The 15,784-nt window shown below is 37.7% G+C and overlaps 2 protein-coding genes across 3 annotated transcripts in view; both read right to left on the bottom strand.

Moving 5' to 3' along the window:
- Positions 1 to 439: 439 nt before the first annotated feature.
- Positions 440 to 5,453, bottom strand: LOC127427049 (proteinase-activated receptor 1-like). The gene is made up of 2 exons (XM_051674377.1): positions 5,238 to 5,453; positions 440 to 4,045 (listed from the first exon to the last, which is right to left on the bottom strand). The coding sequence occupies exons 1-2, from the start codon at positions 5,308 to 5,310 to the stop codon at positions 2,874 to 2,876; spliced, it is 1,245 nt and encodes a 414-aa protein (XP_051530337.1). The 5' UTR covers positions 5,311 to 5,453; the 3' UTR covers positions 440 to 2,873.
- An 809-nt stretch (positions 5,454 to 6,262) lies between these two features.
- LOC127421133 (ras GTPase-activating-like protein IQGAP1) overlaps positions 6,263 to 15,784 on the bottom strand; it is a 76,524-nt gene continuing 67,002 nt past the window's right edge. Inside the window, exons 30-38 of one of the 2 annotated variants that reach the window (XM_051663928.1) lie at positions 15,251 to 15,383; positions 13,871 to 13,973; positions 13,466 to 13,607; positions 9,232 to 9,319; positions 8,711 to 8,923; positions 8,293 to 8,453; positions 7,976 to 8,128; positions 7,299 to 7,407; positions 6,263 to 7,131 (exon numbers count right to left, since the gene is read on the bottom strand). In XM_051663928.1, coding sequence (XP_051519888.1) covers positions 7,018 to 7,131; positions 7,299 to 7,407; positions 7,976 to 8,128; positions 8,293 to 8,453; positions 8,711 to 8,923; positions 9,232 to 9,319; positions 13,466 to 13,607; positions 13,871 to 13,973; positions 15,251 to 15,383 — 1,216 coding nt within the window. In that variant the 3' untranslated portion in view covers positions 6,263 to 7,017. The remainder of the gene's footprint in view (positions 7,132 to 7,298; positions 7,408 to 7,975; positions 8,129 to 8,292; positions 8,454 to 8,710; positions 8,924 to 9,231; positions 9,320 to 13,465; positions 13,608 to 13,870; positions 13,974 to 15,250; positions 15,384 to 15,784) is intronic. The other variant, XM_051663935.1, reaches the window with a different exon arrangement.

The raw sequence follows: 15,784 nt of genomic DNA, 5'->3' as shown, positions 1-15,784 counted from the left end.
GTGGTCTTGGGTGGTTTTGGTGCTGGTTAAACTATTGAAGAAGCAGGGGCTGGATTCACGAAACATTCATCTATTTTCTTAGTATTTTCTTACTTAAGAAAAAAGTTAATGTATCCTAAGGACTTTCTTCTTCTTTTTTTTTTTTCCATGAATCCGGCCCCAGGTTTTTGCTGGTCAGGCTGGTCAACTTGCTGGTTTAAAAGATTGAGAAGGTAATTTGTCTGTGGTTAAGCAGCTTGCTGGTGACAAACCCATGATGGGGACCAGCTATGCCAAGCAAGTCACAGAAAGTGAGATTTTTTTTCAAGCCTTTATTTACTTAATTTGCATTGTTATATGTAATGAAAAATATACCTAAACATCAAGAATCAAAACCATACTATTAACTTTTGAGAATATTCACCAAACAACTTTATAAAAACCAGCATATTACAGTAAACACAGAAATATACGCAATTTTATTTCAGTCCTTACAAGCATTAATTATCTGCTACTCTTTATACAAAAGTGTTTTAGTAACAAATATACAATAGTTTTTTAAAAACACAAAAGAATACAAAAATGAAGTAGAAATGTATACATTATAAAATATGTTTTAAAAGTACAGAAACAATTCAAGCACAAATAGAGGGACACCTCTCTCAGCTACAAATAATAATAATAATAATAATTATGTTATCAATAGAGCTCAACAGTGTCCACCCACTGTCTTGGTTCCTGAAGTGTTTTTCCCATACATTTTTTCCATAGGGATTTCATAAAAGAGTTCTAAGCCATGAACCAAACAAACCAGCTCCGAGGTGAACCATTACAAACATTACAGACTTTGATATGAAGCAAAAACTTTTGAAAATCAGACAAGACAAAGGTACAAAACTGTACTTAATGTCTTATGAGGTAAAGAACTACAATCCCATTATTCATTGCGAATTATGTAATCAAATTAAACATGATGGAAATATATAAAACTATTGATTTAAAGTTGTTGGTTATAGGTGTAGAATAATATATTTTAAGTATATTGCAAAATATTCATATATATTCGGATACACAGATGAACTATAACATTATGACCACTAACAGGTGAACCGAATAACATTGATCATCTCATACCAAAGCCACATGTCAAGGTCTGGGTAGATTAGATGGTAAACGAAATGTGTTGAAATGGGCAGGAGTAAAGACCTGAGCGACTTTGACAAAGACCAAATTGTTATGGCCAGATGACTGGGTCAGAGCATCTCTGGAGTCTTGTGGGGTGCTCCCAGTCAGCAGTGGTGAGTACCTACTGATAGTGGTGTGAGGAGGGACAAACCACAAACCGACAACAGGGTGTTGGCCGCCCAAGGCTTATCAATGCGTAAGGGCAACGAAGGCTATCCTGTCTGGTCCAAACCGACAGAAGGTCTACTGTGGCACAAGTCACAGAAAATTTTAATGATGTTACGGGAGGAATGTGTCACACAACACAGTGCATCGCACCCTGCTGCGTATGGGGCAGACCGGTCAGAGTGCCCATGATGACCCCTGTCCACCGTCGTAAGCGCCTACAATGGGCACACAAGCGTCGGAACTGGACTTCAAGCAGTGGAAGAAGGTCGCCTGGATCTGATAAATCCCGTTTTCTTTAACATCACATTGACGGCCGTGTACGTGTGCACCGTTTACCTAGTGATGGCACCAGGATACAGCCGGTGGAGGGAGTGTGATGCTCTGGGAAATGTTCTGCTGGGAAACCCTGTGTCCGGCCATTCATGTGGATGTCAATTTGACACGTGCCACCTACCTAAACATTGTTGCAGACCAGGTACACCCTTTCATGGCAATGGTAGTCCCTGATGGCAGTGGCCTCTTTCAGCAGGATAATGTGCCTTGCCACACTGCACACATTGTTCGGGAATGGTTTGAGGAACATGGTAAAGAGTTCAAGGTGTTGCCCTGGCCTCCAAATTCCCCAGATCTCAATGCGATTGAGCGTCTGTTGGATGTGCTGGACCAATAAGTCCGATCCACAGCACAACTTACAGGATTTGAAGGATATGCTGCTAATGTCTTGGTGCCAGGTATCACAGGACACCTTCAGGGGTCTTGCAGAGTCCATGCCTTGGTGGGTCGGCGCTGTTTTGGCGGCACGCAGAGGACCAACAGCATATTAGGCAGGTGGTCATAAGGTTTTGGCTCATCAGTGTATATGTAGAGTGTAGGGAGACCGACTTGCTTAAGTCACAGAACATGACTGTGAGTGGGTCATCACTGCAGGGGCCCTAATAGTTTTGGCTTGCTCTGTTTGCCATGATTCTGATTGGTGTATCTATCTCTGTTAGATCATGATATTAACCTTTGTGTTCCAAACGGGATAAATCAGCCTCCAAAGGGCACATGCTGTAAGATTGCTTCAAAAATACTTTAAAGGGGAGTCCTGATTAAATTGTTTTTTGTGCTCCACAACTTTCTGCCTACTAAGCTCTCACAGTTAAAGTTAAAGTCTTAAGAGGGAATAGGGCACAGGGATGATCACTTCTGAATGGAAATAACCCACAGTGTAGATCTTCAAGAATTCTGCTATTTAAAGGATTTTTTATTTAAATTAATTTGAAATAATGCAGATTTATGGCTTCAGCAGAAGCATATACATACCATCGATTGACAACCTCAGAGCACACATTAGGTCTGTCTTTAAAGGTTTATAAGTTATGGTTAATAATTAATTCCCTCTATGGAAAAACAATTATGGGATTTTTACTTCCGGAACCAGACAGTTGCACTCAATTAAACATTTCTAATTAATGACAGTGCAATCAACTCCAACAACCTATATTAGCTGGACCTGGTACACCAAATACTGATTGAAAGTCCTCATAATACCTTGTGGCTCATGCCATCAGCTTCCTGTACTGGTTACTCACGCTGCTTTTTAAGGTCTCCAAATTGCTTGACCTGGTGCTGCTGGTAAACTGTTCACTCCTCTCAATGATTGGTATCCACTGACACTTCAGAAAAGCAAGAACCTGCTTTTGGCACTGCGATGACCCAAAGTAGTAGATGAGGGGGTCTAAACAGCAGCTGATGCTTCCAATGCACATGGAGACCAGATAAGCAGCGTAGGATGTGTCATTGTACTTGTGAGCAAACCGCACATAATGTGACAACAAGATGATGTTAGTGGGGGTGAAGCATATGACGAAAACAGCAAAGACCGTGACAGCCATGAAGACAGCCCGTGTTTTTTTCGTACGGTTTTCCACGTTGGCTGCGCACAAGGCTTGGATGATGCGCACGTAGCAGACGGTGCTAAAAATTAGCGGGATGAAGAAGAAAAGTGAAGAGAGGATGGGGAAGAAGTACAGGTAATACTCGCGGAGGTGATGAATGTCAAGGACGTCGTGACAGGTGGTTATGCCCAAGTCAGCTAGGTGAATGGTCTGATTGGAGATCAGCAAAGGCATCACACCGCCGATGGACAAAAGCCACATGGCGCTGCACACGACGGATGCGCTTTGAGGACTGCGCCAGGTGAGAGAATTCATCGGGTAGACGACAGCCATAAACCGATCTACACTAATGCACATCATCAGCAGCACAGAGCAATACATGTTGCCATAAAAAGCAGCCGTGACCAAACGACACATCCCAGCCCCGTATATCCAGTTATTTCCATTGAAATGGTAGGCTATCCTAAACGGGAGTACGAGCACAAAGAGGAGGTCAGCGCAGGCCAGGTTCATCATATAAATCACCGCTGGTTTCTTCGGTCTTACTTTGCGCACAAACATGACAAGCGCCAGGAGATTTAGAGGAGTGCTTATGATGAACACTAAAGTGTATATTGTTGGGATGACAGTGGTCACCACATTGCCAGTGAGGAATTTGGATGCTTCTTGAGAGATGTGGTAGCGCTTTTTGATCACAGCAGGGTGGTGATCTTTCTTGGGTTTGGATGCATGGTCGGAACCAGAGCCACTGCCCTCCTGAACATCCAGATAATCAAAGGGCTCACCGACCACAGGCCGCAAATCAGCTGAAAATGTCCGAATATAGCTTGTATCTGGAAAAAATAAAAACAAAGTTATTATCTGGTAACAAGCATCGGTGATTCTCACGAAACTGTCAAACATTGGGGGTGGGGGAACTGCTGATTGTGTTGTATACCCAATTTATGCCAGACCAGTTTCTAAGATTGTCAAAATCACGGTGACCGACTACAGTATTTATTTATCTACTTTATTTATTTTATTTATATTAGTCATTTGTTGAGATCGATTGTGTTCATGGGGAGTGCTAGACACTCAAAGCGCTTCGCTCTCGGCTTGCTTCTGGGGAAGCTGATGCCGATCCCCTTTCCCTGTATCTAGCGAGGGTGATTGCAGCTGGCTTGAGCCTGCGTCTCTCATCTTCTCAGGAATAAATGTCCTTGCCAGGAATAGCCTATACTTTTAACGCAAGCTACAAGAAGCACATAGACACGACTATATCCTGGTCCCTTTTCACTCCAAAATAAAAAAAAAACACATGATAGATAGATAGATAGATAGATAGATAGATAGATAGATAGATAGACATTGCATATACAGTAGAAAATGAGGCCTAATTTAGTGACATTAAGATTTGTTTACATTGTGATAGCCTATATATTATTTTTATGACAAACATTTTGCCTCCTAATTCTCATTTCCGTCATTATGATTTTCTCATTACCACAATGTGAAAAAATTATAGGCCTATATTTTTTTAATTGAAAAGTATTTATTCATCATAGTAGTACCCTTTATCTTATTTTAATTTGAAAAATCATAGTACAACAGCATCTTACTGTAATGCGGTAAAAAGAAATGACATGAGAATTCATCTGGAAATCAGAATTAAGGGGTAAAATGTGCTTAAGTGTCCTGAAAATAATGTCACCATGCAAAAAATTGAATGGTCCTAAATGTAGGCATTTTCTTACATATAAGAACAGAGCATTTTTTTTTTTTTTTTTTTTTGACATTTCGTGAGAATCACGCTACTAATCACAACAAGGCCATTTTTAACAGTAGCCTATAGTATTTTGGTGTAATGTAAAGAGCGGCAAACAAAAGCTCACCTTGGAAAATGTACACAATTTACTGTTCTCAACAAAGGTGACATTTTAAAGGTAAACTCTTCCGTTAAAAAGTTACTTATGTTAAAAAAAATATGTTCATTATATTTTAGCTTGTTCCCGGTAATAGAAAAATACAAATGAAAAAGTTATTTACCGTTTTGCGGCAGCACAGACGCAAAGGTCTCGATTGCCAGCAGTCCAATTAATACCACAATCCGCTTCATCATGTCTGAATTATATTGTTCCTCTCAAAAATAATAAAAAAGTTTTTCTTTCCTGATCAAGCCAGAATGTTCGAATCAGTTTAAACGCGCACACTAACTCTTCAGTTCTCACAAATCATAGAGTTGAGGGTGAGGCGATCTCTCTCTCTCTCTCTCTCTCTCTCTCTCTCGGATGTCAACACCCACTCGTGGAACGCAGCAGTCTCTCTAAATAAATGTAGAGAAGACGGAGACTAATTGTCACTTTTTATACCATATGTAATGTGAATACATGTGAATATTTCTGAGGTTATTTTTAAAAGTCACTTTATGCTTGTATTATTGACCGTGTAAGTCTTGACTGCAACAAATCCATTTAACATTTCCACTGTAATGTCACAATATACCGGGAGAGTTTTCACAGTGTTATTAGTATTTGCGAAGAATACCTTTTTTTACATATGAAATACTCTCTGAAGTAAATTGAAGTTGTAAAACAATCATAAAATAGCACAAAAATGTAATTAATTAAAGATACAAGTGTTAATTAGTTAATTAAATATACAAGTGTCAACTTGACCTGATATCAATGTGGCAACTTACCTCAACCTGACATTTATGAAAATATTTATAGATACGAAGAACACAGTTTAAGCTTTCAGTTAAAATCTAACTTCATAGCTGACATTATAGTATTTTTATATGCCAGTGCAGTTTTATTGTGCTCCCTTATTTACCCAACAGCTATTTAAAAAAAAAATATTATGATATTGGAATTTTTGTTTGGAGGATGTAAAAAATGTCCAAAAATGTCCTAATTAAAGACATGACGAGGTGTCTGAAGCCAACGTGAAAGACCACTGCTTTTGACTCAAAACCTTATAGTTATACTGAGATACAGTCCTTGTGACAACTTTTCCAAGTGGCATCTAGCCCTGGTCTCCCCTATATGTAAATAATTAAACAAACATACATATAGTTTTCATATACGAGATATTTATTTTAAAATCAATAAAATGTATTCATTTGATCAGATCAGAATAATATTGGATTTAAAAAGAAAAAAGAAAACTTTTGAGAATGCCCTTTTAATATAGTCTTTTAAAATATGCACAGCTGAGCACTTGGAAAGGAAAGGCACTTGCTCATTACACTCCTGTCAAAAGGCTCGTCCAGTTTATCTTATTTAATATCCACATGGCAGTAGTGCATTATGAAACTCATTTAATCACATTAGTCGCTCATTTTTAATAACATCTTAAATGAGTACAACTATTAATACCATACTATATATATATTTCAATTATACTTGTCTTTAAAAAAATAATCCATACACAATTTTCAAAAATGAAATTCTAGTCATCATCAAATGTGCTCAACTTTTGTTGTTTAGATTATGGATTGATCAAAATTCCTTTCAATGTATCAATAATGAAGTTATTAATAAAGCAATTTCTGTACAGTTTGGCATGTATCATATAACTCTTACAGTGGTGATATCTCATTTTATAGTTAATTAAATACCAAAGACCTTCAAAAACAGTTGCACAAATGCCCTGAATGCTCAGAGAAATTTATTTTACAAAAAAACAACTAAAAACCAAAAGGCACATTCCATAATTTTTTGCACAATTTATGTAAACTAACATCTAAAATGATGACACTTCGACATCTAGTTAATATTTCAAAGCATATGTGCACTGAATTCAAATGTTAAAACTACAGGGCTTTTCATTTTCCATAGAACTTTTTGTTCAAAAGGAAGATCAGTAGGTTGACATTGACTTTGGCCTTGTCAAACATTTTCATGACAGCTACTCCCTCATACTGAAGCTGCAACAGGTCCTGATAATAAAAACACACAACATGGAATACAGATTTTTATTGATGTGTCCACAAATTCAAATGTAATTATACTGTAAGTAATACAAGTAATTCCTACTTGCATTGCTGCATGCCTATGAGAAGAAAATCAACATGCATTGTAAGCTTTTGTGCACATGGGAACTGACCTGGAAATGCAATTGAACCTTCTCCATCTCAACTCCCATAAACTTGGCCTTTATTTCAAAGTCACCCACTTCCTCACAAGGAGAAATATCAAACATGACATTTTTTAACCTGAAACATATAAAACCCAGACTGAAGTACTGGAAGAGGTGAAGCTTAATACACTGTTGTGTGCAAATAGTTTCAGAGGAGCAAAATGACTGGTAGTGCCCGGTCAAGACTCACCCTGACAGAAAATATTCTAAATTCCTGAAATTGTCTTCAAACTAAATGGCTGTATCCCTTGGCACTGAAGGATAACATTGGTGGGCAAATATCTATCCATTTTTGTTTTCTTGTTTTTTGATATTCTCCTCATTTGCTTTTAAAAGTACCAAAATACCATAAATTGTTGCTTTGGTCCTCTCTAAACTCCCCTTTAGTTGGACAAAGACCAAACAAGGATGGTAAACTCCTCACAATGAATTCCTCTCTTTCTATTGTCACACGAAACTGCTAACCCAGCATTTGCACACATTATTATTATTCTCTGAAGAGCATCTTGTGCAATATGTCGTAGCTACTGGTCTGGGGTCAGTTTAGATATTCTGTTCTTGATGATTATGGCACAATGTGAAGTTAGTACAATGATTCATTATAAATAGAATGAAAATAAATGGTGAAAAGGGGAAGAACATACTGATTGGTTTGCAGGCCTTCAATCTCCAGAATTACTCCTTTCTCATGCAGTTTGGCAGCTGTGTACCTTAGGGATTGGACCTTGGATTTCTTACTGCCCTTAACCTCTTCCTTTCTGTCCAGTTTAATGGACCTACGAGAATTCCTGTGACGACAAAAATAGTGTAATACGCCCTATAGGTAAAGACTTTAGCCATTTTCCACACCAGCACACACAAATTGCAACTCAAGCCATTGTGTATTGTATGTCAAGTGCATTATGAGCATGACTGTACAAATAGGAGATTGTCAGAGTATTTCACATTAATTTCCACTAACTTTCTGTTGAGGTTATCCAAGCAGGTTTTGATGTATGTGTCGTAGTAGTTGATCTGTTCCAGATAGAAAGCCGCCTTGGAGTTGAGTGCTGTCAGAGTTTGCTGCAACTTTACCAACTCTGCTTTCCTTCTCTGCCTGTAGCGTCGCTGGTATCGAATGTCCTGTTGGACAAATAGCAAAAGAGCTGAACACTTGTATGACTTTCCTCCATGGAAAGGGATGTTAGGCAGAATGTAAGTCTCAGTCGCCATTCAATATCATTGCATTGTTTTTCCATACAGTAGAGAAAGTGAATGGTGATTGAGGTTGTCATTCTGCTTAACATCTCTTTTTGTGTTCCATGGAAGGAAGAAAAAGTCATACGAGTTTGTTACAAACAGTGTTCCTGCGCCCCTGATTAAAGTCATTAAGGCCTAACCTTGGAGATGTCATTGATGACTTCCTGGTACTTTTGTTTTGAGCTGACCAGACCGGCCTGCTCCAGAGTTCTCAGGTTCCTGAGGATCTTCCTCTTCTTCTGCTCCAGAGGCAATTGTCGGTCCTCCAGCATGGCCTGGCTGCTCTTCAACCCCTCTGGAGTCTGAGCATCCTGCACAACTTGTCGCTCCACTAGCTTAGCGTGCTCTGACTCCTATAGCACAAGTGAGAGAGGGTTGAAGCATGTGGGGGATTCAGCTATTCATATACACTCAGCTCTGAGTAACAGCAAAATGATTAATTGTAGAGATGTTAAATGAACTTCTGAAGGGCCAAATGATTCCACTCACGTTGATGCCACCATAAAAACAGAAGACAGCAAATGTATCTGATCTAAATACATCTAGATGACCTTTGATTCATTTGTCGGTATGCTGAATGATCAATAGTCAATGCATTCTGTCCTATGTTTAGTCTTTGTGTGGACAGACAGGTTAGAGATGGACACATCTGTATGCATACCTGTGCAGCAGAGGCTGGAGTTTCCAGGATATTGTTCAGCGTCTCCCCTGGTTGAATTCTCACAACATCCACTATCAGTTTCTTTGTTCTGCAGAGTGACAGACAAACAAAGAGGAGGATGTGCTTGTCAGGCTTATCAGAGTGTCTCATGTTCTTCAGTGTCACATCTTATAAGATACGGCCTGCCATTTTCCAGTAAGGAATGCAATAAAAGTCTACTTCACACAATGGGGACTTGATAAAGACTGCAATATGTTGGCTACTTAACGAAGAGGGTTGGTGCTGTTTTTGTGGCACGAGGGAGACCTACACAATATTAGGCAGGTGGTTTTAATGTTGTGGCTGATCGGTGTATGTGCATCAGACGTTAGAGCACTGACTGTGGGCGGTCCGTGGGTGTGCCATCTGAGGCTGAAACTAGAGTTGCACTGACTGCACCTTGCTGACTATGACTCGCAAAAACATGAAGATGGTACTACAAGCTTGATTTGCTGTGTTGGTAATGAAATTCCTTATTTAGACATTTACGTATGGTCAGGGTGCATGATTAATTGTGTTATTTTTTAATGCATTATTTTTTATATGATTAATCACACAGAATTATTGTGTTAAATCGACAGCCTTCATTTTGTCATCAATATTTTTCTGACTGAAATAGAGCACAAACCACTGACTCGGTTGGACTGACAGACTTATAAAGTATCCTTGACTGGATTTCCAACTGGTTGGACTTCCAACAGACTTAACCAGACTTTAGCCACTGAATTAGAATGCCCCCTCTCTTCAATATCCACCCCTCCATCAGCAAATCCAATGCTATTAAACCCAATGCTCAAATGCAACAGCATCTTAAAGTCAGATTCTTCTGTGCAGTTTACAGAGCCTAGCGCAGTCACAGAGACAGGTGTGGTGTTTCAGTCAGGATCACTTCTGTCAAATGAATAGTAACTTGAATACTGAATGAATAATTTATTGATTGTACACTGCTATGGGCAAACTCCCCGCCCATCCATGCAGCAATGCATTGCAGCCATAAGATTGGGGAAATTTACTTCCAGCACATGTACAAGCAGCACTGGTGCCCCCAAGGGTTGTGGGCTCTCCACACTACTCTTCTCCCTGTACACAAATGACTGCATCACCAAGGACCCCTCTGTCAAGCTCCTGAAGTTTGCAGACGACACTATTGTCATCGGCCTCATCCAGGATGATGATGAGTCTGCATACAGAAGGGAGGTTGAACAGCTAGCTGTCTGGTGCAGTCAAAAAAAAGCTGGAGCTCAACACTCTCAAAACCCCCTTCAAGAACTGTACACTTCCAGAGTGAGGAAAAGGGCTGGAAAAATCACTCTGGACCCCATTCACCCAGCCCACTACCTTTCTGAACTGTTGCCTTCTGGCCGGCGCTACAGAACACTGAGCACCAGAACCGTCAGGCACAAGAACAGTTTTTTCCCTCAGGCTATCCATCTCATGAACAGTTAAAACTGCCCCATTGAGCAATAATTATGTGCAATACACAGCTTCGTCTATTTATATTTATCCAACATATTCTACCTCTTCTACCATTGCATTCCCTTGCACTATCTGTATATAACAGATTTGTATTTGTAAACACACACACACACACACACACACACACACACACACACACACTACTGGTCAAAAGTTTTGAAACACTTGACTGAAATGTTTCTCATGACCTTAAACATTTTTTGATCTGAAGGCGTATGCTTAAATGTTTGAAATTCGTTTTGTACCAACATATTAATTTATTTCAATATAAAACTAAACTTTAATAAAAAAAAAAAAAGTTTTTGAAATTGATGACTTGGACCAAATAATAAAGAAAAGCAGCCAATAAGTGCCCAGCATAGATGGGAACTCCTGTTTAATACTGTTTAAAATGCATCCCAGGGTGATACCTCAAGAAGTTGGTTGAGAAAATGTCAAGAGTACATGTCTGCAAATTCTAGGCAAAGGGAGACTACTTTGAAGATGCTAAAATATAACACAGTTTTGATTTATTTTGGATTTTGTTTAGTCACAACATAATTCCCATAGTTCCATTTATGTTATTCCATAGTTTTGATGACTTTACTATTATTTTAAATGTGAAAAAAATAAAATAAAAATTATAATAAAGAATAAGTGTTTCAAAACTTTTGACCAGTAGTGTATGTATGTGTGTGTATATATATATATATATATATATATATATATATATATATATATATATATATATATATATATATATATATATGTTTTTTTTTTTTTTTTTTTTGGTCTTATTGTGTATTTCTATATATACTTTTTATTTGCTTTTTATAATTATTCAATTTTTTATTTTTTTATTATCTCTGTCTTGTTGTTGTATTGTCTGTGCACTGGAAGCTTCTGTCACCAAGACAAATTCCTTGTACGTGTAAGCATATTTGGCAATAAAGCTCATTCTGATTCTGATTAAGGAACACTTTATAGAACTTAAAATACTGTATTTCAAGTTGATAATTCAAGAACAAGGTGCAATAACACACTGAAGACAGCAATTCCAACTGGCAATCAATTGTAGTCTTAGAGCACAAAACAACAAGATACAGATGTACAGAAAAACTAAAAGGCAAAGCTGCTATACAAATGGTGAAGCTGGGGATGGAGGAGGGTGTTAAGTGCGGCTCACTCTTCCTGCTTCCTCCCCAGGGACAGAACACATCAATGGCCCAGAGAAAGACTGCACAGTATGAAAAGAGCCCAAGACTAGAAGGCTAGCAGTTAGCATGTTAGAGTTGAACGAAAGGACGATACTGGCCAGCAAAATAGTCCACAAATGTTTCCTTCTAGAATCATTCCACGTGATGCTCATTTGGCTTGGCCCCTTTCCTTACTCAACAATGCTAATTCCACTAAGCTGGTCAAAAGAGGCCCATTTTAACAGTGGATCTGATAACACTGGCCAACAAACCACTTCCTGCCATGGCTTAGGAGAGATATGGAGACAGGAAATGAAGACAGTGAAGATGTTGATTGTGGGCAGAGAGATATTTATACAGTATGTGAAGACAGTACATGTGATGATTATTCTTATATATTTAAGAGTAATCACCTTTCAAAATCATGTTTAGTATGCCAATTTAATGCCTGCATTTTTCACATAACAGGCCTAGAATGGAAAGAGTACACATTGACCCTATAGTTGTGATAATATGTGAGGGTGGCGTTATACTATGTTTAAACAACTTGGCGCCTTAGAGCTCTCAATCTGAGTTCCTTTTCAAGGTCAATACACTAGAAGAACTATAGTCATAAACAACTTTTCTAACTATACTGTTAAATGTCATTCTAACACCTAAGGGATTCATATTCAACTTAACATCTAAACATTGATATAATAAATGCAATGTAATCAAGAACATAATCAGTAAATGAAATTTCCCTTACATGGCTAAGCATTCATTTTTGAGTTGGGAACATCTGATTAAATTTACAGATGTATTGTTGGTTTTTTTTAAAATTCTTAATGGCCTTGCTCTACCCAAACTCAAGGAGTGCATTAATAAACTAAAAGGAAAGTTCACAAGGGCTGGTACAAGGGGTGATTGTAACATACCATTAAGAAAAGGTACTTTTAGTCAATTAGCCTTTGCTTTCAGCGCAACCCATGACTGGAAAAGACTTCCAGTAGATTTAAAAGACCAAACAAGTCATGTTGATGAAGTGATGTTTTCTCTAGAAAATTACAAATCTGGTTGCTGTCATATCAAAATATTTAACATGGTATTTAGTGTTATACTGTATATATTTGATTCATATGCATTGGGATTTGTTGGTGGGATTTGCTTTGATTCTTATGGTGATTCTTTCCCCGTCTTTTTTTAAGATTTTGTATAGTTTATAGAGATTAGCATTTTTTATTTTTTTATTTTTTTACTTTAATATCAACCTGGCCAGTGAACGCAGATGAAAATTAGTTATCTTGGTTAAATCTGGCATATTTAAATTAGTTATTTTCTGGGTGAAATATCCCTTTAAAATCTATTGATATTTGAAGAAAGCTGTTGTAAGGTGTTACCATTGCCACTGAAGCAGATACAGAGTTTCTATATTATACAGTGCCTTCAGAAAAAAGTGACCTTTGCTATTTTCACATTTTATTTTATTTGATATTGTATTGTGTTTACCAGCAATATGTTTAAGAATGCATAATGCTTATTTTAGTGAACATGATCTCACTTACTTCATCATCAATCCCTTAATGTCCTTGTCATCTCCATCCAGCAGCTCAAACTTGTTGGTGAGGGTTAGGGAGATCTCAGTTTTGGCCAGTTGACTCAGTGAGCTCTCCTTGCTGGGGTCATTTGGATCCACAGCACCTTCACCTGTGTGCAATAGAGTATTTAATATTCATATGTCAAGTCTCCTGCTACAGTAGTTGCTGTAATGCCAGTTTAGGGAACCATTTAAAGAGGCAGTTTGCTATTAATTTCAGTATTAGCTTCTATTAATCAGCTGTTACTGACTGCACAAAGATATCAAACCGTTTGTCTTAATATACTTTACATACAAGGTGGACATTACTGATGGTGTCTGAAAGGTGCTCCCAATAAATGAAATTATTTATATGCATTCATGCAAATTTTACCAAGTAGTGACTCCACATCAGGAACATCCGCCAGGTCTTTCAGGAGTTCATGCAGAAGATCATTGTGATCTGGAGCAATAGCTTCCTTGTGTTCCAACACCAGCTGTAAGGTAGGAAACAAACGGTCCATTTAAGTACTCTAGTTCCAACCACAGTGTGTCTGTATAATCTCCAATACAACACATCATGATATTGAGAGACAGCGAAAGTCTACATCAAGTATTTGAGTCAAGTTCTACTCCAGTTTTTGTCTTCCTGTCAAATAGATCAAGCTGAGAACTTATGACTGAAGTTAAAAGAAGAGACTGCATGATCAATGATATTCAATTGCTTTACTCTCCAGATTTGCGATTAATAGAATATGCAAAGCAGTTTTGTTCTATTAACTGTGATTTTTTACCATGAGATAAGGATGGGTTCACAGCAAAATCTAGAAAACTCTATGAATAATGTTCTAATGCACCTTCTGGTAAGAGGAAGAAGAGACTACAAATACTGCATATTACAAACACTACAAGAGGTAGTATAATTTTAATGCATATACAGAAGTTAATACAGTACAGTATATTGGACCATCTTAGATTTTCCCTGTCTTTATATGTATGATTTATTTTTTAATATACACTTGGGATTAGATTTTTTTTTTTTATTATTATTTGCAACAAGCCAACTAAGGGCATGGGGTATTTATTGTTTTCAATGCATCTTCTTGTTTTAAAATTAACTCAAAAACTTTGGAGCCAATACAATGTTTGATTTATGGGGAAAATATCAAAGGCAGTACTTTCCAATGTACAGCTCCTAAATATCTGGTTTGGAAGCCATGTCTTCTCAAATCATACAATATTTTCATACACTTGGATTCAAGGAAATAATAATAGCTACACACACTCAAATTACTCTTGGCAAAAATGGGCATCAAAACTGTTACAGATATGTGTTCTACAATAACATAAACATATGGAAATGTCAGCCTGTTTTACAAAAGAGAGAAGATAGGGGCTTGGCTGAGTGAGGGAAATTAGGCAGGCTGTCTGCACAGGTCATGATGTCACTTCCTCACACATATGGAGCGAGTTAAGCTTCTCCTCACTGCCGTCTCTTCTGCCAAATGACTCATGGATAGGTAATGAAGCTTTTAACTCATAAAGACTTGCACCTCTAAAAAGCATTCTGTCATGTGCATACAATATTCGCTGAAAAACTTTTTTATAATGAAGTGTAAGGAAATTACTGTAGATAAAAGAGGAAGTCATCTTCTAAACTGCATGATGGTTTCGCTGCAACAATTCAAGCCACTCTCAAAAATTAAAGCAACCTCTTAATATAACTCTTAATAAATTCATTTGAATTCTGGGTCAGTTATGATGTATGTCTTACAGAGTGGGTGTTGATGATCTCCTCAATTGAGATGTAGATAACAGGTTTGCTGAGTGTCACCATGTCAGAGTACTCGTCCACGTTAAACTTCTCCTCTGGAGCTGACACATCACAAGCTGCCTGGAAAAAGCCCCTGAACATCAAAATTGTCAAAGTTACTACCAACCAACAATTAATAAATGGATAATATAATGTCTGTTTGTTTTGGCTGAGGAGGATATTTCCATACTGCACCATGGAAAGGAAAAGGAAAGACTGCCTCATAAATTATTTTCAATTGCTTTAGCCTCCAGATATGCAGATGGACATGATATGAGAAGCAGGTTTGTTTTATTTTATTAACTGTAACTTCTATTCATTTTATTCTTACTTCTAATCATTTATTTTCTTGATATACACTTGGCGTAGGATATTGATGATGACTAATAAATATATCAGTAGATAATATAATGTCTGTTTGGATGAGAGAGGCACGTTTGAAAAAACTGCTGTTATACAAACAAGCAATAATCCAGTTTAAAATGTAGAGTTTAC

The sequence above is a fragment of the Myxocyprinus asiaticus genome, chromosome 3, assembly GCF_019703515.2.
Source record: "Myxocyprinus asiaticus isolate MX2 ecotype Aquarium Trade chromosome 3, UBuf_Myxa_2, whole genome shotgun sequence".
NCBI classification, from domain to species: domain Eukaryota; kingdom Metazoa; phylum Chordata; class Actinopteri; order Cypriniformes; family Catostomidae; genus Myxocyprinus; species Myxocyprinus asiaticus.
The sequence above is the reverse complement of the archived record's forward strand: the minus strand, read 5'-3'. Positions and strand labels throughout refer to the sequence as shown.